Consider the following 27,224-nt stretch of genomic DNA (forward strand, 5'->3'; position numbering starts at 1 on the left):
TCTACCAAAACTTTTCAGCAAATATAAAGTTCAATTATTAAATTTTAAAAGAAAGGTAGTATCACTTCTATTTAATGTTACACAATAATCCTTGACAGACAACAAGAAAAGAAATAAAATGTATAAAGTTTGGAAAATCAGGTAAAAAGAATTACTCTTACTGGACAATACGACTACCAACATAAAGAACTAAAAAATATACACAGACAAATTATTAGAACTAAGGAAGTTTGCAATATTAATGAATAAATTTGCTATGTTTCTATATATCAGAAAAAAGTAATTAGAATATGTAATTTTAAAAGATACCACCCATAATAGCAACAACGGTAACAACAAAGAAAAAGGGTAACCAGGAATAGATCTAAGAAAAGATGTATAAGACCTTTGTGGAGAAAGTCATAAAATGTTATTAAAAGACATTGAAGACCTATATACCTTAAAAAATACGCCATATTTATGGAAAGGAAGACTCAAAAAATGTCAGTTCTTCCCTAAATTAGTCTATGGATTCAAGGTAATTTTAATCCAAGTCTCATTAGAGCTTCGCATGGAATTTAATATGGTGATTCTAAAATCATATAGAAAAGCAAAGGGCAAAGAATAGGCAAGATATTCCTTAGGAAGATACAGTAAGGGACTCGCCTTGCAGATATTAAAACTTATTATAAAACCTTAAGACTATCGGATGCTTTGGGGAAAATAGGCAAACAGATCAAGAGAACAGAAATCCTGAATAGACCCACAGATTTACAGAAAAGTGATGTATGAAAAGGGGACCATTGCAAATCATTGGAGAAAGGATACACTATTAAATAAATAGTTTTGCAGGCAACTAGTTACACATTTGAAAAAAATACACTGGATCTCTACCTCATAGAATACACAAAAAATCAATTTCAGATAGACTAAGGACTTAAATATGAAAGGCAAAATTATCAAATTTTTGAAGAGGACATCAGAATATCTTTAGGATCTCAAGGTAGGGAAGGATTTCTTGTATAAGACATAAGTAAAAACCATAATGGAAATGATTAACGAAGTTGACTACATTAAAATTACAAACATATTCATCAAAAGATATCAGAAAAACACGAAAAAGACAACTACACACTAGGAAGAGACACCTACAACATGAAAGGATTGGCGTTCAGAACATATTAAGAACTCTTAAAAATCAATGAGAAAAAGGGGCTGGCCCCGTGGTCGAGTGGTTAAGTTCGCGTGCTCTGCTGCAGGCGGCCCAGTGTTTCGTTGGTTCGAATCCTGGGCGCGGACATGGCACAGCTCATCAAACCACGCTGAGGCAGCGTCCCACATACCACAACTAGAAGGACCCACAACGAACAATATACACCTATGTACCGGAGGGGCTTTGGGGAGAAAAAGGAAAAAATAAAATCTTTAAAAAAAAAAAAAATCAATGAGAAAAAGATAAACAATGCAAAAGATAAAAAGGGCAAAAGAAGCAAATAGGCATTTCCTAACAGAAAACACGCAAAGCCAATAAACATGAAAAATTCTTTCATTTTATTAGCTATCAGGGAAATGCAAATTATAACTACAATGATATACCCTTTTACAATCATCAGACTGGTAGAATTTTAACATTAAGAATTTTTTTTTTTCTTTTTCTCCCCAAAGCCCCCCGGTACATAGTTGTATATTATTCGTTGTGGGTCCTTCTAGTTGTGGCATGTGGGACGCTGCCTCAGCGTGGTTTGATGAGCAGTGCCATGTCCGTGCTGAGGATTCGAACCAAAGAAACACTGGGCCGCCTGCAGCGGAGCGTGCGAACTTAACCACTTGGCCACTGGACCAGCCCTAAACATTAAGAATTTTTTAATGCTAAAAGTTGGCAAAGATATGAAGTAATAGAAACTGTCATACATTGCTGTAAGAATGAAATTTGTAAAGATATTTTAGAAAATAACGTCATAATCTAGTAAAGTTGAATTTGCACATACTCTTAACTCAGTAATTCCATTCCTATGTGTCTATTCAAGAGAAATTCTTGCACAAGTGCATCAGCGTACAAGAATGGTCATTACAACACTGTTCCAGTTACAACACCGTTTTCATTGTTCCAGCCCAGCCATGAAAACAGGCCAAATGTTCTTCAACAGTAGAATGGACTCATACAGCAGTGAACATAAATAAACCATAACTACCTGCACCAACATGGGTGAGCATTATGAGCAGTTGCTCAATTAATACTTACTGTATAAATGAAGAAACAGAATGATTCCAATTACATAAAGGTCAAAATAGGCAAAATTAAACTGAATAATATTTTAAGAGTATACATATGGGGCAAAACCATAAGGAAAAGCAAAGGAATGAATAACACCAAATTCAGGAGAGTGGCTCTAAGGGAGAACAAGAGTGGGAACAGTTGAGATGGAGCTCCCAAGGACTTCAATGTTAATGTTCTATTTCTTAAACTGGGTGTTGGATACATGTGTGTTTATTTTATTTTTATTCTTTAAACAACACATCATAAATACTATATATTTCACAAATATAATTTCATGAGTCACACAGTGACTACTTGAAAACAAGGTAAAGTTGAGATGCAGAATGGGTAATGATTAGCAAGGCTTACACACTACTCAAGTGTTTCACTAGCACATTCTAGCATTGCACGTATAGCTCAAATTTCTGTCTCAGCAAAAATACCAATTACTATGTTTTATGGATCTTTCCCTCAATGCACAGAATGTCAAATCTGTGATTGTCAGCAGTCTCTTAGATTTCCATTAAATGTCCTTTAGATATGTAAACACTCAACGAAATCTGAAATAAATAGGTAAGATAATATTTTAAATTTCACTTGCAAAAGCAATTATTGTATTGCCCAGAACATTTGGAAATTACTGTTGGTCTGTTCTACACATTTAGACAGATGCAACCAAGAGAAGTATAATATAACAAACTTGTAGAAAATGAAGAGTGCTACTTAAGGATTTTCCTGACCTGTACCAGAAGTTGTTTCAGGAGAAAAGCAACTTGAAGGAGAGAAATCTGGAATTGGCTCTTTGATCTGATTAGAGTCACAGTATTAATAATTGCTGGGTTAGGGGGTAGGAGGCATGAACAGGCAGAGCACAGAGGAGTTTTAGGGTAGTGAAAATACTCTGTGTAACACCATAATGAAGGATACATCTCATTATACATTTGTCCAAACCTCATGACTGTACACCACCAAGAGTGAAACATAAAGTAAACTATGGATTTTAGGTGATTATGATGTGTCAATGTAGGTTCATTAATTGTGACAAATGTACCACTCTGGTGGGGAATGTTGATAATGGGGGAGGCTATGCATGTGTAGGGGCAGAAGGCATATGGGAAATCTCTATACCTTCCCCTTAATTTTGCTGTGAACCTAAAACTGTTCTTAAAAAATGAAATCTTAATAATCATTAAGAACAAAAAGTATTAATAAATCTTTTGCCAGTAGTTAATGAGAAACCATTAATCAATGGCACTCAATGGCAAAACAATTACTTAAATTATCACCTATAGACAACTATAATCAAGTGCCTACAGATAACCAACTATTTGCCATAAATATTTCAGTTCAAATAAAGGGAACAATGAGGCTAGTCCACTATTTCAAAGTGTACTAGAGAATAAGGAGAAAGATCATAATAAGCTCAGGGTGTTAAATTTCTGTTACACAGTTCAGGTAAGGGACCAGAAAGTTTCTACGATTGCTCTTATTTATCTTAAATAAGATCCAGCAGCTGCAGGGTTAAGATGTCTAAATATTATAACAAAGTCTAATCCTATAGGTGACTGAATTACAATACAAACTGAGTTCACAACGTCACATGGTCTCATGTCACATTAGGGTATTGTCTGGGAAGAGGGTGGTAACTTTGTGTAGTGTCAACTTAGCTAAACTGGAACTATTTTCCTCAGAATTTCCTTCCCTGTATGGTTCTGCGGTAGAGTTGCCAGAGATCTGGAAGGTGGAAGTGAAGCAGCACCCACGCTTATGTTCCGAAGTCAGTGCAGGGTTAGGTGCTGCGTGTACGTATTGTCGCTCATCTGCCGTCTTATCTTGTCAGTCAGGCTTGCAGCTCCTCCAGCTCCTGCTGGATTTCCTCTTTCAGCTTCTTTGAATTCTGAGCTGGCATGTGTGCAGCTCTGTAGTGAAGGGAATTAACTTTTCCTGCAAGTCAACTGCATCACCAAAGTTGAAGGCTTAAAGGCAGTGAGAGACAGACAGGGGATTCAATTTGTCCTCACTCTCCCTCTCTTCAAAAACAAGAAAACTCCTGTAGACTAAATAATCTACAAACATCAACTAATTACAGATGTATAGATAAATCCTATATTTTAATTCCTGTAGTAGGCAAGGGTAAATTTGAACATTGTACTTTATTACATAGGATTACAAATAATTCCTTCAATATCCATACATGTTGCTATGTACACATTAGCACATCTTTAAAAGCTGCTGTGTAGTACTCCACATGGTGCACGTTCACCAAATTTTATCTAGCTACTATCCCAGTGACAAACACTCAGATTGCCCCAATGTCCTGACATCATAAATAAGCGAGTAACCAGGTACAAGTCCTCTTATGGTCTTGTATAAGATCTCTCTCTCTCTTCCTTTCAATCATCTGTCCAGGACTACTGCTGGATCATAGGGTATGTGTACCCTCGTTGTGACTAAGTACCACCTGATCGCTCTCCAAAATGACTGTACTTATCTCCGCTTTCAACAGCAGTGCATGAAGATTCCTATACTGTCACACCCCTACCAACATGGCATTATTCTATTTTCTAATTTTTGCCTGTCTGAGTATAAAGAGTTATTGTTTTAATTTGCATATCCTTATAGCTTTTTGAATTCTATTTTTTATAAAGAGCTGTTCATACCTTTTTTACATTTTTCCATTTGGGTTGCTGATTTATTCTTGGTGATTTACAGAAATTCTTTGTATATTCCAGATACTATTTCCTTGTCGTTTAGACATAGTAAAACAAAATTTCTGGTCTATTAAATCAACATCCATAATTTAATTTCATCCATGTTGTCCTTCATTGATTAAAGAGTCTTAATAACTTAAGGAATCAATCTGCTTTTTTTCTTTGTACTGTTGTATTTATGTTTCAAATTTTAAGAACTTCTCCTCTGCCCCTAGGTCACAAAGATACCTCATCTTCATTTCTTTCATTAACTTTGGAATTTTTTCTTTACATTTAGATGTTTAACCTCTCTGAAGAACATCTTTATATGTGCTGCTATCTAGGAATGATTTATTCCTCTTCATACAGTGATCTAATTTCCCAGCACCATTTACTAAACTAGCTTTCCTTTCCCCACTGATTTGTGACACCTACTAAGTTTCCATGAACACGAAGTCTGTCTGTGTGTGCTCTATTATATTTCATTGGTTTATTAGCCTGTTTGTGCTCTAAAAAGACAATGGTTTTATTATCATGATTTCAAAGTATATCTTGACATCTGATAGGGAAAGTCCTCTCTTCTTTGTTCTTCATGTTCTTTCATGTAAATTTTAGAAGGATAGTATCAAAATCCTCAAAAATTTCAACTAGAGTGATGAAAAAGTGGGCAAAGGACTTAAATAGACATTTCTCAAAAGATGATATACGAATGGCCAATAAGCACATGAAAAGATGCTCAACAACACTACTACCATTACGAAAATGCAAATGAAAATCACAATGAGATACCACCTCACACCCTTAGGATGGCAATTATCAAAAGAACAGAAAATAATAAGTATTGGAGAGGCTGTGGAGAAACTGGAACCCTTGTGCACTGCCAGTGGGAACATAATATGGTACAGTCACTGTGGAAAACAGTAAGGTCGTCCCTCAAAAAATTAAAACTGGAATTGCCATATGATCCAGCAATTCCACTTCTGGGTAGACATTCAACAGAACTGAAAGCAGGGCCTTGAAGAGATATTTGTACACCCATGTTCACTGCAGCATTATTCACAACAGCCACAAGGTGCAAGTCACCTAACGTGTTTGTTGACAAATAAATGGATAAGCAAAATGTGGTATGTACATACCATGGGACATTATTTGGCCTTAAACAGGAAGGAAATTCTGACACATGCTACAACCTGGATGAACCATGGGGAGATTATGGTAAGTGAAATAAGCCAGTTACAGAAAGACAAATACTATATGATTCCACTTACATGAGTACTTAGAGTTGTCAAATTTATAAAGACAGAAGGAAGAATGGTGATTGCCAGAGGCTGGTGGGGAGGGGAGAAATGGGAGTAACTGTTTAGTTGGTAAGTTTCAGTTTGGGAATACGGGAATAGTTCCGGAGATGGATGGTGATGATGTTTGGATAACAGTGTTAATGTGCTTAATGCCACTGACCTGTACACTTAAAAATGGTTAAAGTGGGAAATTTTATGTTATGCAATATTGTATATTACAATAAAAAAATCCAACTAGAGTTCATTCATTCTTTGGGCACTGCTGTACTTTCTAGAATACAAAGATACTCCAAGCCTTTCTTATATTTTCCTTGCCCTAGTCCTGGCCCTGGCCATTTCTTCAAGGAGTCATTTCTTCCTTTTAGTTGAAACTGGTATTTAAAAACCAAGATCTAGATACTAGGTGTGCACATTGTTACTGGGGTGTCTCTGCTGCCAGGCCTTCTCAACAAATAGAGCTAGGAAATACATATACATACACCCCTGCACACACACACAGACATACACACGCATTTCCACTTATCTTTATTTCAGTATCTATCTATATATATGTTGAAAATTATGAATTTGTATCATTAGCTCTACTTTATTCAAAAGTATAGGATTCATTCTAGCTTTCTCCTTTTCCATATTTGCACCTTCTCTATCAGTGAAAAACCTGGCTATCATTATTCTCAATATATTTATTTATTTCTTCAGTCTTCTGAAAGTAAACGGTATTCTGATTACACTGGGCCACCAATACTACCTTACCTGGACTCCATTTTTGCAAGTATGGGGCCCAGCCTCTGCCTGGTTGCCATTACTGCGCTGCCTGAGCCTGCCTAATGGTGCTTGGACGCAGGATGAAAGAAGGAGGGATGGAGGGAAGGAGGGAAGGAAGGAAGAAAGAAGGGAATGAAGGGTGGGAAGAGAGGGAAGATTTTTAAAAAATTTATTTAGTTGGTTTTTGCTGGCAAAAAGAAATGCTTACTGATTTTTGTGGATTGATCTTATACCCAGCAACCTAACTAAATCATCTTATTAGTTAAAATAATTTGTTCAATGTGGCACTTTTTCTAGGCAGAGGATTATATAATCTGAAAATGACAGCTTTCTCTTCCAAGCCTTAGATCTCATTTCTTATTTCCCCCTTTATAATAGTTTTTAAAAATTGAGATATAATTGACATATAACATTATATTAGTTTTAGGGGTACAACATAATGATTTGACAACATTGTTAACAGTAGCAATAACAGTAAGCATCTTCATCTTGCTCCAATCTTAAGGGAACGCATATAGTTTCTTCATTAACTATAAGGCTTGCTGCAGGTCTTTGGTATGTAGGTTTTACCAAGTATGGAAGTTTTTCTCTAATAACAGTTTGCTAAGAACTTTCACACAAATACACACTGAACTTTCTGAAAAGCCCTCTCTGCACTTATTAAGATAATCATAATTTTTCTCCTTTAATCTATTAGTGTGGTGAATTACACTAAAATAATTCCACTATATTGTGATGTTTTATTTTTTTAACGCACTCCTGGAATCAATCAGCCAATATTTTACTTAGAAACTCTGCATTTACATTGAATAAAAAAGTGGAACTATCTTTTTCTTTCCTTTTTGGATTCCTATTTGGTTTTGGAATCTGATTTACACTAGCTTCATAAAATGATATTAAAAATAATGCTGATTAACTAGAGAAACAGAATAAGAATACAATACACAATTTATATAAATTTAAAATACATGTGCACTAGTATACACTTTTCAAGAACATGTGCATAGAAAACAATATATTAAACACATTAAAATGACTGCAGGAGATTGGAAGCATAATGGTGATGAAAATAAATAAATAAATAAATAAAACAAGAAACGGACCTTTCATGGACCAAAGATGATAATGTGTTATGAACTGGGGAGGGCCAGGACTGCTTCTAGTGAGCAAGGATGAAAAAAATATCCTGAGATTATGGAATTCAGAGGTAAGAGGAACGTAGGGAGCATCCAGTCTAACCTCTCTGACAATGAAGAAATCCTTTTTCAGCTTTCCTGAAAACGACTAAAGAGTATTTGATGGAATACTCTATGCAATGGTCATCGCATATCTATAAAGCTGTCCATTTTGCTGTTGAAAAGTTTTAAATGTTAGCTCCAATCTATCCCATCCCAGGCTTAGTGCATCAGAATCTCTGATGATGGGGCCTAGAAATGCATATTTAAAAAATTTAAGAGAAGTTTTGAAAATGACTATATTAGATAATAGGACACTGGTTTTTCAACTCTAGCTACAAATCAAATTTACCTGTGGAACTTTAAAAAGATACAGATACTTTCGCTTCATCCTTGGTGATTCTAATGCAGTAGGTATGAACACCTGTGCTTTAAATATATCAACAACATTACTGTCTATTGGGGATAATATTGACCAGCTGTATGTGAAGTTTAAGCTTTACTTTCAAGCAGAGGTCATGAATTACAAACTATCCATCTACATTCTCTTACCTAGATATTCCTGTGTACAGAGACAGAAAAGTGAACAGAGGCTGACTCTGGTTGGGGATTAGATTATAGCCAAGAAAGGGTAAAAGCTCCTGGCCTGTGTAGGGATAGAAACTGTAGAGCTGACCAGCTAAGGCAGCAGTTACTTATATTACATTCACTTACTCATTTACTCATTCATCAAATTTTTATTGAGAGACTACTTCATGCCAGACATAATGAGGAATACAGATAAGTCAAGAGGCAATTTCATTATATGTGATAAACGCTATTGCAGGGTCACAGTGGATAGGATGGGAACAGTACAAGATAGAGTGGAAGCACATAGAAATGGCTACCAATCCATAACTGATGGAAGGCTTTCAGGAGGAAGTGACATCTAAACTGAGATTAAAGGATGAGCAGGCATTAGCCAGGTGAAAGGGACGACTGAGGGAGTGAGGAGTAGAAAGAGTGTTTCAAACTAACACAATGCGATGTACAAAGGCCAGAGGATGACAGCAGAGAAAGCTGAAGCTGTAGACGTAGGCAGGGGCCAAGACAATGATTAGTAGGGGGATGGGTCAGATGGAGGTAGGGAGACCAGGTAAGAAGTAGTCGTAGTAACAGAGGCAAGAAATGTTGGTGACTTAAATTAGGATATTGTAATTTAAGTCACAGAAAAGTGGATGGAGTTGATAGACATTTAGGAAGTAGAATCTATAGGACCAGTGGCTGATCAGATATGAGGATAAACCTAAGAGAAAGAGACTAATTCCATGTTTTTGGCTTACTTGTGCCATTTGTTGAACTAGGACACTCAGGAGGAAGTGGTTGTGGGTGTTGGCTGGATATGGGGTAAAAGATGATTATTTCAGTTTGGAACATATCTAAATAGCTTTGGAACATTTAAGATGGACAATAACCAGCAAGATTTTCAGGTCTGGAACTTAGGAGGTAGATTTGGGCTTGAGATATAGATTTGGAAGATATAAGTATAAGATGGTAATATGAATGAATAAGATTGCCTAGGGAGAATCTTAGACTGGGAGATGATCTAAAGATGGATCTAAAATGCAAATGAATATCACCATTTACAGGATGGGGGAAGAGAAGCCCTACCAAGAAGACTGAAAAAGAGATTCAGGGGCTGGCCCCGTGGCCGAGTGGTTAAGTTCGTGCGCTCTGCTGCAAGCGGCCCAGTGTTTCGTTGGTTCGAATCCATCAAACCACGCTGAGGCAGCATCCCACATGCCACAACTAGAAGGACCCACAACGAACAATATACAACTATGTACTGGGGGCTTTGGGGAGAAAAAAGGAAAATATAAAATCTTAAAAAAAAAAAGAAAAGGAAAAAGAGATTCAAAAGAAGTAGAAAACCAGGAGAAATGGTATCATCAAAGATAAGGGGAGAGAGTTTTGCAAAGAGGTGGTTACCATCAAATGCTACCAGGTGTAGAACTGAGGTGGGTGTGGGGTGGGGGGGGGGGTGAGGGTGGAGGTGGTGAGGATTGGGGGGAAAAAAAGAGATAAGAACTGAAAAGTTCCCACTAGATTTATCAATGAGTTTTCATCAATGATTTTGGTTTAGTGGTAGTATTTGAAGATCTGGCCTAAACCTTACAGCTATTAGAATAGCTAACGTCTTAATGAATTTTATTCTAAATCTGAAACTCAAAGCTGTTGACAACCTAGTTGTTAAGTAACTTAGAAAAATAGACTCTTGTTTCAATAATTACTGCTTCTGTGAAATTATGTGATCATTCATGTATTCAAACAATATCTGAATACTTCCTATGTGTCAGGTGCTGTGCTGGATGTTGGGTATACAATGATGAACAATACAAACAAGGTCTGTTTTCATTCAGTTAAGCCTAGAGTTTTTCAATAGCAATTGTTATTTTAAAATAGGGGGCCGGCCCCGTGGTTAAGTGGTTAAGTTCCCGCGCTCCACTTTGGTAGCCCAGGGTTTCACGAGTTTGGATCCTGGGCGCCGACATGGCACCGCCCATCAGGCCACGCTGAGGCGGCGTCCCACATGTCACAACCAGAAGGACCACAACTACAATATACAACTATGTACTGGGGGCTTTGAGGAGAAGAAGGAAAAAAATAATAATATTGGCAACAGATGTTAGCTCAGGTGCCAATCTTTAAAAAAAAGAAAAGAAAAGAAAGATCCACAAGTTTCCAGAATACAGATTCCTGATATAAACTTCAATTTAGCTATAGAGCACAAAAACTGCCACAGTTTTTGAAGAATGTAGTATCAGTGAGTTAAAGGCACAGAGGAAACAAAACAGAACAAAACTAGATTTAGAACTCACTTCTTCAATTTATGAGCTGTGTGATTTGGGAAAATTACTTAATTTCTTTAAGCCTATTTCCAGAGAAGAGAAATGATTGTGGCTGACCCAGTTTCGGAGCCATAGGAAGCTGAGCCTGTATGAGGCAGTCAGAGTGATACAGGTATCCAAGAAGGAAAAGGATAGGACAATTATGGATGATGGCTTGATGGTTCTCTTACAAGGGGGAGTGGCGAATGAAAGCAGAGTTGGGGAGTAGGAACTGACTTTGTTTAACGGCCCCTTCTGCTTAGGTTCTCCTCCACAAGAAGTAAACCAAAGAACGACTAAACAAAAAGAACATGTACGTGGTGAAGCTTGTTGACTGTAAGCTTCATTATAACATGACCTGGCTGAGCTGTTCCGTTGAGAAACAGAATTGTTTACAGCAAAACAGAATTTCCCTTAGTCAGACCTAGTATCTCCCAGGCCAGCAATATCCTCTTGCTCTTAAAAATAAATATGCAAACAAACAAACAAACAAACCTCTAATCTTCTGCCAGGATAAACGAGAGGCCACTGGCTATTGACATGGAATTGGAAAAGAATCTGAGAAGGGAATCCTACTCCATCTTAAAGAGACTTTCAACCAATGCTTTTTCTAGTGTTTGAGCTGCATCTTAAGCTGTTTTCAGCGATAACTCACTGTGCCCAATTTCTGAGCCTTTTGCAGTTTGCAAATTGGGCTGCTTCAAGGCTTTTACAACTGTTAGTTAGGAAAAGGCTTTCTTGGGTCTGCTAAGTCAAGTCACTCATCGATCAGCTTTCTGGTTTCCAAATTTGTGGTTGCTGTTGTCTCCTCTCCTGTTTTGCCTATGGGTTCATGCATTAAAAATTCCTTTACTTTTGTTTTAGTGGTGTTTTGAGTAGTAGCTGACATTAAATATACACATTCAATCTGTTCACTTTAACCAGAAGTTACTCTATCTACTTCTCTCATCTCACCTCCCACCATCTTTCTACACTACACTGGGAAACATAGAAATATTTTTTAATTTTCAACAACACAGGCCCTTTCCACACTTCTTTTTTCTACTAGCAAGTTCTTCTGTGTGGAATACTCTCCCTCCCAATCCTTGTCTGACAAATGCCTTCTGTGACACCTCCTTTCCACTCTAAACCCAGTAACCCCATAGTAGTGTTTGCAGTACTGTTCCACACATCTCTATCAGTGCATGTCCCACTATATTATAAATACTGGTTTACCTGGGAGTTTTTCCTTCTAGACTGTGAACTCCTTAAGAACTAGAATTATATCTTAATAATCTCAGTATCTCCACTACCTAGTACAGAGACTAGAACATGGCAGAAATCAGAACATGTTTGGAGAAAGAGAAGAGAGGAAAGGAGTAAAATACACACCCTGATTAAACAAGAGGTATTCTACTGATTAATATACTCCTAATGTGTTAGTCTGTTCTGGGCTGCTAGAGCAAATACCACAGTCTGGGTGGTTTATAAACAACAGAAATTTATTTCTCAGAGTTCTGGAGGTTGGAGGCCCAAGATAAGGATGCCAGCATGGTCGGGTGAAGACCCTCTTCAGGGTTGCAGACTTCTTGTATCCTTACAGGGTGGAAGGGGCGAGAGAGCTCTCTTGGTTCTCTTTTATAAGGGCATTAATCTCGGTGGTGAGGGTTCTGCCTTCATGGCCTAATCACCTCCTCAAAGCCCCAACTCCTAACACCATCACCTTGGGGGTTAGGTTTCTGATGTATGAATGCAAGAGGACACATTCAGACCACAGCACTTAATAAAATCCCCAAATTTGCTACTTCATACATATAAACTGGTCAACAGCAGTGCTTGAATGTCCTTAAAAACGTCCAGATTGTTAAATCAATCTGATGTGGGAAGTTTGGGGTTCCAGAAGAAAAGCCTCTTGTCTCATACTTTTAAACCTCTATGTGGTTTCCTATATTATTCAGAGCCCCTGGCCTAAGAAGCCCAATGTAAGAATTTATGCAGCAACCAATGAAATTTTATAAAAACACTTTGTTCGTGACTGGAATTTTCAGCCCTTGACAAAATCTGAGGCTTGACTACTAAGCCTCTCCTCTTTAGTAAGGCAGGACCCTTGGTTACTTTTGGAGATACTGACTATTGCCAGCTTAAGTCGCACTAAGCTCACTGTTTAGGAGCTTTTTTTCCCATAGTAAAACTTTCTCAGTGAAGAGAAAGTCACTGATTTACATTCTGGCATAAGTTCCTTATCTTGTCACAGATTAGCACTTTGAACAGTACTGTGTTAGACCACCTCATTACATCCTCCACGTGTCTTACTTTCCTTTCTATATTTTCTATCTTCTTATCTCTCTCTGCTCCAATATGTGTAATTGCTTCAGATGTGTATTCCAGTTCACTATAATTCTCTCTTCCACTGTGTCTAGTTTAAAGTTTGACCTATCCATTGAGATTTTGTTAATTATGTATTTATTTCTTTGTTTACTTATTTTATCTGGACATTCAAACATATATCAAAGTTGAAAGAATTTTACACTGAACACCTGTATACTTTCCACTTAGACTGCATCAATAACATTTTACTATGCTTGCTTTATCATTTATCTATCCATCTATCTATCCATTAATCCATCTTACTCTTAGTGCATTTCAAAGTAAATCACAGGCATCAATTATATTTTCCCCCAAGTACTTTAGCATCCATATCATTAGAGTTCAATATGTCTTTATAGGTTTTTCTTTTGCTCTACAATTTACATACAATAAAATATACAAATAGTAGTATCTCACAGTGGTTTTAAGTTGCATTTCCATGATAACTAATAATATTGAGTACTTCTTCAAGTGCTTATTGACCATTCACATATCTTATTTTGTGAAGTGTCTATTCAAATTGTCGATTTTAAAAAACTGGTTTGTTTGGCTGCTGCTTCTTAAGTTGTAGACGTTCATTATATAAACATGAAATCAGTTCTTTACCATATATATATTTTGGGAACATTTTTTCCCAGTCTTGCCTATTCATTTTCTTAATGGTATCTTTCAATGAGCATTAGTTTTAATTCTGATGAAGTAAATGATCACTTTTTATCTTTTTTGCTTATTGCTTTCTGTGACTTAAGAGACTGTTACCAATTCCCAAGGCATGAAACTGCTCCATGTTTTCCCTTAAAAGCTTTATGGTTCTACATTTTAGGTTTAGGTCTACACTGTACCTCAAATTAATTCTTGTGTTTGACGTGAGGTAGAGGTCAAGGTTCACTTTTTTCCATGTGGATATTCAGTTATTCCACGACTGTTTGTGGAATAAAACTTTCCTCCTTCTATTGGATTGCTTTGGTGCCTTTGTCAAAAATCCCATAAATGTGGGTTTATTTCTGGGTGCTCTTTCTGTTGATCTATTTGTTGATACTTGTCAGTAACCACCATCTTGATTACTCTGAGTTGATTTTAAGTCTTGAAGTCAGGTGGTATAAGTCCTCCAATTGTGTTCTTTTTCAAGATTGCTTTGGCCATCCTAAGTACTCCGCATTTCCACATAAATTTTAGAACCAGCCTGTCAATTTCTAAAAAGAGTCTGATGCGATTCTGATTGGGATTGCATTGAACCTACAGATTGATTTGCAGAGAACTGACATTTTAACAATATTGAGTCTTCCACATGCTTTGAGCTTTTACTTTTTTTTTTTAAGATTGGCACCTGAGTTAACAACTGTTGCCAATCTCTTTTTTTTTCCCTGCTTTTTTCTCCCCAAACCCCCCCAGTTCATAGTTGTATATTTTAGTTGTGGGTCCTTCTAGTGTGGCATGTGGGACACCGCCTCAGCATGGCCTGACGAGCGGTACCATGTCTGTGCTCAGGATCTGAACTGGCAAAACCCTGGGCTGCCGAAGCGGAGCACGTGAACTTAACCACTCAGCCATGGGGCTGGCCCCTGAGTTTTTACATTTAATGATCATATAATTTAAACTTACCTGGCCATTTTTGTTGTCTCTTGTTATTCGCTTATTTTATATTCAATCTTTTACTTATTTACACATTTTAATCATTATATATTCAAATTGGATAATTCCAATATATAAAGTCTTTAGGGGTCTAAATCTGTTGTTGGTTGTTTCTGTTAACACTAATTCATACTGGCTCATTTCCTCAGTATTTGGTCATTTTTAAATCGTGAGTTCATATTTTATTGAATTTCATCTCTGGGAATCCTGATTGCCTAACTTGGGGCTGCATTATTCCAGAAAGGATTTACAACCACTTCTTCTGGAAGGATGGGTGAGGAGCATGCTACTGAATAGAGATTATTTTATTCCTCTTCCAGGCTTAATTCTGCTTACAAATCTGGTTTTCCCAATTGCTAATTGCTCAGGATTTGGTTTTCCCTATTTGTCCCTTTCTTCGCCTTCCCCCACACTCCCCAAGGAAGATTAGCCCTGAGCTAATATCTGCCACCAATCCCCTTCTTTTCGCTGAGGAAGACTGGCCCTGAGCTAACATCTGTGCCCATCTTCCTTTGTTTTATACGTAGGATGCCTGCCATAGCATGGCTTGATAAGTGGTGCATAGGCCTGCACCCAGGATCCAAACCGGCGAACCCTGGGTTGCCAAAGAACATGTGAACTGAACTGCTGTGCCACTGAGCACGCCCTATTTGTCCTTTTCTTGAATGTAGAGGAGGGACATATTGGAGATTTCCTTTTCTTCTTGGGAAAAACAATGTATGAAAACTATGTTTTTGCATGATTGTACGTTTTGCAATTTTCTAAGATCTATTTCTATGTTAGTGAGAGGGTCCCTCAGAGCATGCAGTTTATTATGATGCTGGAAATGGAGGACATCACTGGGTTTTAAATTTATAGTTTATTGTTAAAAGATCTTAGTAAAGATCTTGACACATAAAAAGTTTTAATCATGTATCTGCTAAAATGGAAAGAGTTAAGGCCAGGATATTTTTGGAGAGATTTCTAGTAATCTCAGATATGAAAAAATATTAAAATACATATCAGTTATTTGAAATGAAATGATATGTAGGAATAATCTATAACTTCTATAAATTAGCCCTTCAAAAAGTTATCTTGGCATTGAAAAAACCTGATAAACAAAATAGCCCCTTGGCAGTACTCATGTTCCATTTAATTTTCCCGAGGACAGGAAAGACAGAATAACTTCAAGATCACAAAAAGCAAAAATCACTCAAGTTTTTTAATCACTACCTAAAAATTAGTTCATTTAGTTAATGTTTCTTTCTTAAAACACCAACACAGATGTTTGGCCTCTCTGCCTTGAAACTCTATGCTTTTGTAAAAAATGTTCAGAATGTCATGTTAAATCCCCACAAGAAACATCGTTACAACAAGCATATAAATATTAGTAAATCCCAAGTTAGCAATAAATAACCCATTAAAATAAGAAAATCCCATGCGAGCTCCTTTCTAACTGAGAAGAGCCTTTCTGGAACGTTAAACAACAGCATGTGCTGGAAGGAAGACAGGATCTATTTTTATGTACTTATGAAATACTGCATTATAAAATATTAAGTGCCTATCAGTCCAGGTGTGTTTGAAAGCAGCAAAAAAAAAAAAAAAAATGAATGCCTTTTTTTTTTCTCAGAAATGCAATTAGTCAAATGAAAAAGAAAAGTATTTGTAGCCCAAGGGCACCTGGCTGTTCTGTAAGTGACCTTCTAATTAGTATATGCTAAAATTAAGTGTGGAGAAAGCCTTATAATTTAGTTCTTTAGTTAATAAACAGCACAGAAAGTACTAATGAAAAGAACGCCCCAAAATAGTTTTTGTGGTTCTATCACCAGTTAAAGGGAATCAGGAAATTATGCAACTTTAGGGCTTCCAGAGATCTTGACCAGTTAATCAAATTCTTTTGTCCTCTATAGTGACAGTACCAAAGTAACTGTAATAAAGTAACAATAGTAACAAAAGATACGTGGCTTTTTTTAGGGCAAATTTATCATGTTTTATTCTTCTCATAAAGATGTTCAATAATTTCCTTCCTACAAAAATAATCTTTAAAATTTCTTTTATTATTATTTTTTATTTTATTTTTTTTAAAGATTTTATTTCTCCTTTTTCTCCCCAAAGCCCCCCGGTACACAGCTGGGTATTTTTAGTTGTGGGTCCTTCTAGTTGTGGCATGTGGGATGCTGCCTCAGCATGGCCTGATGAGTGGTGCCATGTCCGTGCCCAGAATCCGAACGGGCGAAACCCTGGGCCACCAAAAGCGGAGTGCGCGAACTTAACCACTTGGCCACAGGGCTGGCCCAGAGAATCTTTTTTTAAATTACAGAAGACATGCTTGTTGTGTATTATAATTTAATTATGCTTGTGTGTGTGTGTGTTTCAAGCAGAGAAAGGTTTAAATTGGAAGTCAAAACTCTTCTAATCCATATGCCAGAGATAACCACTGCTAAGAATTTAGTGTAAATACCCTTCCAGATTTTTACTATGATATACACACATACATACATGTGATTTTAGATCAAAAATAAAATCATATTATATCTACTTTGTCTAACTTTTTTTGCCCACCTAGCAACATCTAATAGAAGTTTTTCTATATGGGTACATATTATAGATCTATCTTTTCCTATTTAGTAGCTGAACGGTATTCCAAAGAACAGTTGTACTGTAATTAAATCAATATTTGAATGGTAAACATTTAGGTTGCTTTCAAGTTTTGCTATTATAAACTATTATAGCAGTCTCTTAGACTCTAAAGTAAGAATCTGTTTCCATGAGCCAGCCCTGATGGCCCAGCAGTTAAGTTCAGTGCACTCTGTTTCAGGGGCCCAGGTTTGGTTTTCTGGGCACGGAACAACACCACTCATCTGTCAGTCGCCATTCTGTGGTGACAGCTCACACAGAAGAACCAGAAGAAGATACAACTATATACAACTATGTATGGGGGTTTGGGGGGGGTGGGAAAGGAAGAAAAGAGGAAGACTGGCCAGATGTTAGCTTAGGGTGAATCTTTCCCTGCAAAAATTTAAAAAAAGGATGTGTTTCAGTAAAGGTGACTTATCTTCTATCTTGTCAATTTGCTTAAAGAAACTACAAAAATCTTTTTACAAGAGTACGTTTTTGATGCTAGATTTTAAGTTAGAATTCCTGAGAAAGATATTTGTAGCATAACGTGACGTTTTAATATAGGTATAGATTGTCTTGCTTTTCTTTATAATTTTACCCCATATGCTGTATCCCTAAATCAAGTATCCTGAAATAATATATTATATGCTTTGAATTTTATATAAATGGAATCACATTGTAGTTGAATTGCCTTTTTATTTTTGAACAGAATTATTTTCATTATGATTCATCTACATTGTTCCTTGTAGCTGTAATTCACTCATTTTCTCTGCTAAATAATATTCTAATATAAGAAGATACTATAACTTATTTATCCATTCTACTGCACATTGGCTTATGAGTTGTTTCCAGTTTTCTGTTATTTCAATCACTGCTCCAATGAACATTTTTTGCATGACTCTTCGGGTATGTGGGCAAGAGTTTATATTCAGCTTTATAGGAAAATGACAAATTATCTGATTTTTTATATCTTATTACATTTTCTAAAGGAATTGTACCATTTTACACTCTAACCAGCAGAGTTTACATGTTCCACTTGTTTTCTGTCTTCACCAATATTTGATATTATCCAATTTTTTAATCATTACAAAATAGGGAATGTAAAAGGCTATCTCGTGGTTTTAATTTACATTTCTCCAATTATTAACATCTTTTTTTTTTATACACTTATGATCCAAGTGGGATTCTTTGAGATACTTTTTAAAGTCTTTTTGCCCATTTAAAATTTGGGTTGTTGATCTTTTTTTTCATTGATTTGTAGAAGTTTTTATAATCTGAGTACTAATCGGTTGGCAGTCATATGCTTTGCAATCATCTCTCACTGAGGTTTGCATTTTCACTCTCTTTACAGTATTTTTTGATGAACAGAAATTCCTAATTTTAATGCAGTCAAATTTATCAGTCTTTCAAGATTGGCACTATTTGTGACTTAGCAAATCTTTTCCTAAAGTCATAAAAATACCTCCCTTATTCTGTTTGAAAAATTTCATAGGATGGCTTTTCATATTTAAGTCTTTAATCCAATGAGACTGATTTTAATGTGTGGTGTGAGGTATCTGTACCTTTTTTGTGTACATAGTACGTTACGTGTACGTGGTCACCCAATTGTCTCAGCACTATTTACTAAATTTTTCATCTTTTTGCCACTGGTCTGAAATGCCAACTTTGTCATAAATCATGTTTCCATATATGTGTATATCTGTTTATGAACTCTATATTCTGTTCTATTGGTCAATTTATGATTGTGTCAATACCACACAGTCTTAATTACTACAATCTTAAACTAATTAATTTTTTAAGTTTTATTGAGGTATAATTGACAAATGAAATGGTAAGATATTTAAAGTACACATAATGGTGATTTGGTATCCAGTCAGCCCTCCATATCTGCAGGTTCCACATCCACAGGTTCAAGTACCTTCAGATAGAATACTATGTTTACGATCTATACTACGTAAACTATGTTTACCATCCATGGTTGGTTAAATTGTCAAAACGTGGAACCTGCAAATATGAGGGGATGACTAAGTGACTTGAGTATCCGTGGATTTTGGTGTCTGCAGGGGGTCCTGGAACCAATTCCCCGAGAATACCAAGGGATGACTGTATGTATGCATTGTGAAAGGATTCTCACATTTGAGTTAACATATCCATCACTTCACATATTTATTTATTTATTTATTTAGGTGTGAACATTTAAATTCTACTCTCAGCAAACTTCAATTATTTAATACAGTGTTATCAAACATAGTTACTATGTTTTACATTAGATCCTCAGCTTTATTCACCTTATAGCTAAAAAATTGCACCTCTTACCAACCTCTCCTTATCTCCCCCACCTCTCAGCCTAGTAACCACTTTTCTACTCTCTTTTTCTAAAAGTTTGAACTAAAAAAAAAAATCCACACATAAATAACACCATCCAGTATCTGTCTTTCTCTGTCCGGCTTCTTGTACTTAGCATAATGCCTTTGAAGTCTATCCACGTTGTCACAAATGGTAGGATTTCCTTCTCTCTCTCGGCTGAGTAATATTCCATTCCATTCCACTCCACACCACATCATCTTTATCCATTCATCCACTGATGGACACTTAGGTTGTTTCCATATCTTGGCTATCGTGAATAATGCTTCAGTGAACACAAGAGTGCAGATATCTCTTTGATATCCTGTTTTCATTTCCTTTGGATATATCCAGAAGTGGTATTGCAAGGTCATAAGGTGGCTCTATTTTTAATTTCTTGAGGAACTTCCAAGGTGTTTTTCATAGTGGCTGTACCAACTTGCATTCCCACTAACAGTGCACAGGGGTTCCCTTTTCTCCACATCCTTGCCAACACTTGGTATCTCTTGTCTTTTTGATAACAGCTATTCTATAGATGTGAAGTTGATAGTTCACAATAGTTTTGATTTGCACTTCCCTGATGATTAGTGATGTTGAGAACCTTTTCATGTACCTGTGGCCACTTGTATGTCTTTTTTTAAATTAATTTTTGTGGGGCCAGCCCTGTGGCTGAGTGGTTAAGGTTGCGTGCTCCACTGTGGTGGCCCAGGGTTTCGCCAGTTTGGATCCTGGGCGTGGACGTGGCACTACTCCTCAAGCCACACTGAGGCAGCGTCCCACATGCCACAGCTAGAAGGACCCACAACTAAAAAATATACAACTATGTACCAGGGGGCTTTGGGGAGAAAAAGGAAAAATAAAATCTTAAAAAAAAACATTAATTAATTTTTGATACCTGACAGGGCCAATTCCCATGCTTTGCTGTGTTTTAGGAGTGCATTGGTAATTCTAGGCTTTTGCTCTTCCAACTGGGATTCTGATGGGAACTGCAATGCCTCTGTACATTAATTTGGGGAGCACTGATATCTTTATAATGTTGAGTCTTCCAATCCATGAACATGGTATATCTTTCCATTTATTTAGGCCTTCTTTCATCCACAAATTTTATTATTAATTATACCCTATAATTCTCAATTTCCAATCTACCAGAATTTAACATGCATTTTGTTTAGTTTCTCTGGAGTCTCATAGGTAGTCTTTGAAATCTTAATATTTAATTGCATTTTTCTCCTTGTGCAAAAAGTTTGAGAAAGGATTTTTACATTACCTGTAAAGAATATGACGCCAATGTCACAGATGTATAACAAGGTAGACAGGGTGGGGAAATCAGATTATTTGCTTCTTTTAAATTTTGTTTTCATTATTTTGTGGAAAGTTTATCTCTACAACATCATACACATATTTTTAAGCCAACTAGAAATAATTTTTTGTGCTTTACACATGCAAGTGGTTAGTAAATACGTAACTGAGTAAGTCATTTATCATTTGGATTATCTGCCATTCACTGTCTTCTGCCTTAACAGTACTACTGAAAACTAACTGAAAAGCACTGACATGAATCCAGACATTAAGTAATACACAACTGAATGTTTTAAAGATGACTTTTCATTTTCAGAAAGCTTGCTTATAGAACTAGTAAAATAACCTAGTATTTTTTAAGAGAAAACAAAGAAGGAATGAAAACCTCTTAATGTTTATGCCAAGTAATAAATGTTTCTGACAGAAATGGCATGGATATTGGCTCTTCACCCTATTAGCTGTGGAAGACTCAGGAACTTGATATAACAGTATCTGAATCTCCTGGAAAAATACAAGGTATTCTCAAATAAGAGGAATAATCTGAAAGAGCTAAAAATTACCTGTAGAGTACAGTTCATCATTCTTATTATGTAGTCGAACTGTTGATGGTCTAATATTGCCCGGTTTTGCTGGACATGCAAACCCAGCTCATCAGTCAGACACTGTCTTGCTGCCTTTCCTTTAAGGGCTCTCAATGCAGCAGGAAGGGTCTGAGGAAAGGAGAGGCAGAAGTGAACAAAAGGTGCCACTGGAAAAAAATAACTTTCAATCACATTGAAGATTCAAGTGCATCCTGTAAACCATTTAACAGAGTTATTAGTGGAATTAAACTCCTAGAAAAAGAGTTGACTTGCTGTTAAGAACAGTTATAAAATAATGGATTTATAGTTATTTTTATTTGTAAGCCAGCATGAAAAGTAAGTAGAATTAGTTTATGTGATAAAAAAATTAACTTCCCTTTTAAAAAAAACTCACCAAAACTTTGGTTACCAAAATGAATGTTGCTTCAGATTTCAAGTCAAACCCACTGACATTTAGACCCCTTCTTTCAATAACTGGCCACATCTCCATGGCAAGAATAGAAGGAAAAATTAAAATGACAAGAAACACAAGTGATTTCATAATTTTAAACTGGTCAGCTATTTAATCACTACTCAATTTTGATTTATGACTGGAAAATTCTACAATCTTTTCACCTCACTTCACTATCAAAATAAAGGGGAAAAAAGGACTCAGAACAACAAATAGAAATCTCTAGGTTTATGCATTAAAACTCTTTCACTTCATCACCCACAAGAATGCTTCTTCCGGTTCACCATTTTGAGTCTAATTAATTTACTTTACATAAAATAATAATAGGCTTATTTAACACCGACAATCTGAAAAACAGAACAAAGGAGCAAATAAGAAGGAAGGGAAGAAGGCTGCAAGCAGGAGGGCTTAACACGGGTACAGGCAGGGACACGAAGCAGGACGTGGACGGCTGAAGGCCAGAGAAGCAAAAGAAAGGCCGCAACACTCCACTCACAAGAAACAAGGAAACCAAAAACGCAAAACAGAGAGGTCTAGGGTCACTGAGTGTAAGGGTAAAAACTTTCCTCTTCAGTTTACATGCTTTATTAGCCCTTATAATGATTCACTAAGAAAAGGTTACATGATGTTTAGTATGTTTTATTAAAGAAGGCAAGAAAATGTGCTTTAACGAAGCACATTTAAGTTGAATACCACAGTTTCTATAATTCATTACTTATTCTGACTCCATTTTTTGCAGTAAATAAAATTATATTGAAAATGTTAAGTTTCTAAGTAATATGCCAAAATAAGACTGAATGAACAATGTTTAACAGTTTGAGGGAAAAAAATGACTACCAATATTTCTATGGTAGCCATATAATTAGGCTGGGCTAAAATTTTAAATCTTAGACACTGTTCATTTAAAATGATCAAAACAATGAAAGGATATTTTAGAAGGAAAAGGGATGGAATTAGAGGAAAAGTCAGTTAGCAAGCTAAGTATGTAAATCTGAAAGAGAAATGATGAATTCTTACTTGGGAAAGAAGGCATTTTATTACCTTTTCAGTCTCCAGTGTTTTATTTTCAAATATAAATGAGATGCAGTTTCTAACAACTTCCAATCTCTGTGCACTGTTGAAAACTGTTGTCACCTTATCCATTATTGAAACTAGTAAAGGAATATAAAGAAAACACAAAAAAATTAAACTCCTTTGGCAATTACAAAAGCAAAAGGAATATTACTGTTTACGTGATTATCTATTTACATGACCAACACTTAGAGTTTATTTTTTCCTCTTCTTTCCTGGCACTGAAGGTATTCCATTTTATTACTTTGATTACATTTTTTTTTTTAAAAGATTTTATTTTTCCTTTTTCTCCCCAAAGCCCCCCGGTGCATAGTTGTATATTCTTCGTTGTGAGTCCTTCTAGTTGTGGCATGTGGGACGCTGCCTCAGCGTGGTTTGATGAGCAGTGCCATGTCCGTGCCCAGGATTCGAACCAACGAAACACTGGGCCGCCTGCAGTGGAGTGCGCGAACTCAACCACTCGGCCACGGGGCCAGCCCCTACTTTGATTACATTTTTAGTTTGAAGTGTCAGGCTAATCAATGGCTTGTTGAGGATAATTTCACAGGATAGATTTCAATGATACACTTAACTCTTACGCAAATTAATTCACATTGCACAGTAAAATTATATTAAGCAAAGGTAAACATCTCCTTTTAACTTTACTTGTAAACAAACTGATAAGAAATGTTTGAGGTACAGGATCATGACAAAAGTAGCTAATGCTCACATATAACAGAAGTATTAACAGAAAAAAGTATTGATATTTCTAAGATGTTACCAAAGAAAAACCACATATCACAAAAAGTTAGATTCTACAAATTTGAGTAGACGGGATTGAAGAAGCACTGTACAAAAGAGAAATGATCATAGCCCAAGAACTGCCGTACAAACTCAAGAGAGTCACTTTTTAGTCTTGTGAATTTAGTACTTGTCACCTTTACCATAAGGTTGAATAATTCTAGTCTATTACATAGACTAAAATTACTTAAAATAAGTTTAACTTATTAAAAGAATATTAGAGGATATAAATGTAAGTAGTATTCGTTAAACAAAAAGTATAATTTCACAAAGAACTATACCATTTATACAAATGAGGTAGTATCAACAATTTTTAAGCCAAAAAGATAGACTCCTTATATTTCATGGCTGTTCTTGGAATCTAAAGGCATAGTCCCTTCACATCCCCCCATACCTAATAAGAAAGACTATCATATCTACCTCATTAGCATTCCTTTCATTTCATCAATATGAAACCTTGTATCCTTCAAATAATTTTTCAAACTTTTTAAAACTTTGAAATAATTTTAAGCTCACAAAAAGTTGCAAAATTGTACAGAGAAGATCCATGCACTCACTATCCAGCTTCCCCCAGTAGTAACATCTTGTATAACTACTGTGTTTTAGCAAAATCAGGAAATCAACTGGTACAATATAATTAACTAGACAATAGATTTTACCAGTTTTATTCAAATCACTTTTAATCATGTAACATTAATGTTCTATATGACCAAAATGATTAAATAGATTATTCACATGACTTGTCTGTCTGAAATGCTCATTCATGATTGTGTGTTCTCGGGCTTCCCCCACATGTAAGTCAGCGGCATGGAGTGAAATAGAAATTGATCTATACCACAGTAGAAAACGTTACTTAGAGTCTCCAAATAATAATGCATACTCTATTAAGAGACCAACATCTTTAAGCTATGTTTATAAACTTTTAATTTTAAAATCTCTTTAGCAGTATTTTAAATTTTATTTAGAATGAGTCATTAAAAAACCCAGACTTCCTTACAATGAATCTGTTTACCATCTGGGAATTATTATTTTCTTTTGGAGACTAGGACTTAGTTTGCTCCCAGAAGAAAGTTCTTCACTTGGAGCTTTTGACACTTCAGGGACTGGCCAAATCCTCAGTTGTGGCATTCTAACACTAGCTTTTGAATGCGTGATAACAACTCTGGTCTATGGGCATTTGACTTCCCAGCGTCTCCCTTCTAAGGTTTTGGCTTTCAAATGCTAGTTCCAGCCGATTATCACTACTCTGGCTCCTCTGAGGAACAGGTGGAAACTAATAACCTCTCAAAATGTGAATGCCTCTTAAGGTGACAGAACAATTCTACACTCACATTAAACAGGTATCATGTAAAAATAAAACATTCACACCTTTTAACTTTAGTACAAGGGAAATCCTAATTCTGATCAACCCAAATGAACCAGAAAATTGGACAGAGGCCCCTGCATTCATTCATTCATTTATTTGGTTTTACAGGAAGTGCATGCAGGGCCAAATACTTAGTCATATGGACCACTCTCATTGATTACAGCGAGACATTCCACATGCTTCTAAAGAAAGAATTTCATGTGATTGAAAATGAAGAGAGTAAAGAGATTATACAAAGATAATATTGAGACAGTTAAGGCTAGAACTCAAGCAAATTAAATTTTAAACAAACTTCTAATCTGTTCATGTGAATATTTAAAGAAAGCATTCAACAAGCTAATGAATATTAAAATAACACGACCAACTCCTTCAAAAAGTAACTATTTGCCCTAACATATCTACCTTCTCTGTTGTCTTCTCTATGTGAAAGTACGAACAACTCCTAAGTAAAAGCTGTTAATTCTTAGGAAAATAATGGCAAATTAACATTACTTAATAAATAATATTAACAGTAACTATATAAGTAATATAACACAAATGTTAATAATACATAAATCATGAACATTACTATATAAATAATATAATTAATATATTGGTATCCATTAATAATAAAATTACACTCACTTTCAGGTATGATGGAACCGTTTGTAGCAAACTAAAACTCCTACCAGGAGCAATTATAAAAGTCAGATAAAATGCAAAACCTTCTATTTAAATATATCAGAGAGCTACATAAGCACAAGGATTAGAGGATCTAAAATTCCCAAGAAGGGAAAAGACTGGAGACACATCCATTTTTTCCCTAGGAGATTTGCCAACACTGGGTGCAAAAACAAGAGGCTGAGAATCCAGACTTGATGCTGGCAGATGGCTGGCTGACCAGCAGAGCTTCTGGTGAAAGTTGAACTGACAAAAGTAGATGCGTGCTATAGTCCTAGGTAAACCTCTAAAAGAGCAGTTAGACAAATGTATAAAGAACAAGTTAACATAGATAAATTATGGAATAAGAAAAATAATTTATTAATCCAAAAGAAAGCAGGGAAAAACACAAAACAGGAGGATCAAACAGAAAAAGTATCTTTGGGTGGTGAACATGAAGTAGTCTACACAGAAATCGAAACATAATTATATACACTTGAAATTTATGTAATGTTATAAACCAATGTTACTGCAATAGAAAAAATTTTTTTAAAAAGGAAACAAAAAAACCCAGTAAGTTATATTAAAGCCATTACCATATCAGTAATTATATTTATATAAACGAGCTAAATACAAGTAATATACTAAAATAGTCAGACAGGCTAAAAAAACCCATCACATGCTGCTTACAGGAGGCATACCTTAAATATAAGGACCCAAAAAGTTTAAAAATGAAAGGATAAAAAAAGATAACCCATACAAACACTAAACAAAGTAAAGCTTGTGTAGCTATATAAACATCAAAGTACACTTTAAGGCAAGAAGCATTACTGGAGACAAAGAAGGACATTTCATAATGATAAAGGGATCAATCACCAGGATGCTATAATATTTGAAAATATATTTGCATCCAATAAATCAACCTCAAAATATATAAAGAAAAACTAATAATGATGTACAACTGTAATTTCACAAGGATGTTAACTTTCATAACCTTAATTAAAAAAATATATATATAAAGAAAAAAATAGAACTAAAATGAGAAATAGGCAATTCTACCATTAACATGGGAGACTTTAATACATCT

At 35.7% G+C, this 27,224-nt stretch overlaps 1 protein-coding gene across 8 annotated transcripts in view; it reads right to left on the bottom strand.

Annotated features, from left to right (window-relative positions):
- The window catches only part of SBF2 (SET binding factor 2), a 473,818-nt gene that overhangs the window by 151,891 nt on the left and 294,703 nt on the right, over nt 1-27,224 (bottom strand). For all 8 annotated transcript variants that reach the window (XM_070626327.1, XM_070626330.1, XM_070626325.1 and 5 more), the window contains 2 exons: nt 23,323-23,432; nt 21,810-21,959 (listed from right to left, as the gene is read on the bottom strand). In XM_070626327.1, coding sequence (XP_070482428.1) covers nt 21,810-21,959; nt 23,323-23,432 — 260 coding nt within the window. The remainder of the gene's footprint in view (nt 1-21,809; nt 21,960-23,322; nt 23,433-27,224) is intronic.

Source organism: Equus przewalskii, chromosome 6, assembly GCF_037783145.1.
Source record: "Equus przewalskii isolate Varuska chromosome 6, EquPr2, whole genome shotgun sequence".
In the NCBI taxonomy this organism is placed as follows: domain Eukaryota; kingdom Metazoa; phylum Chordata; class Mammalia; order Perissodactyla; family Equidae; genus Equus; species Equus przewalskii.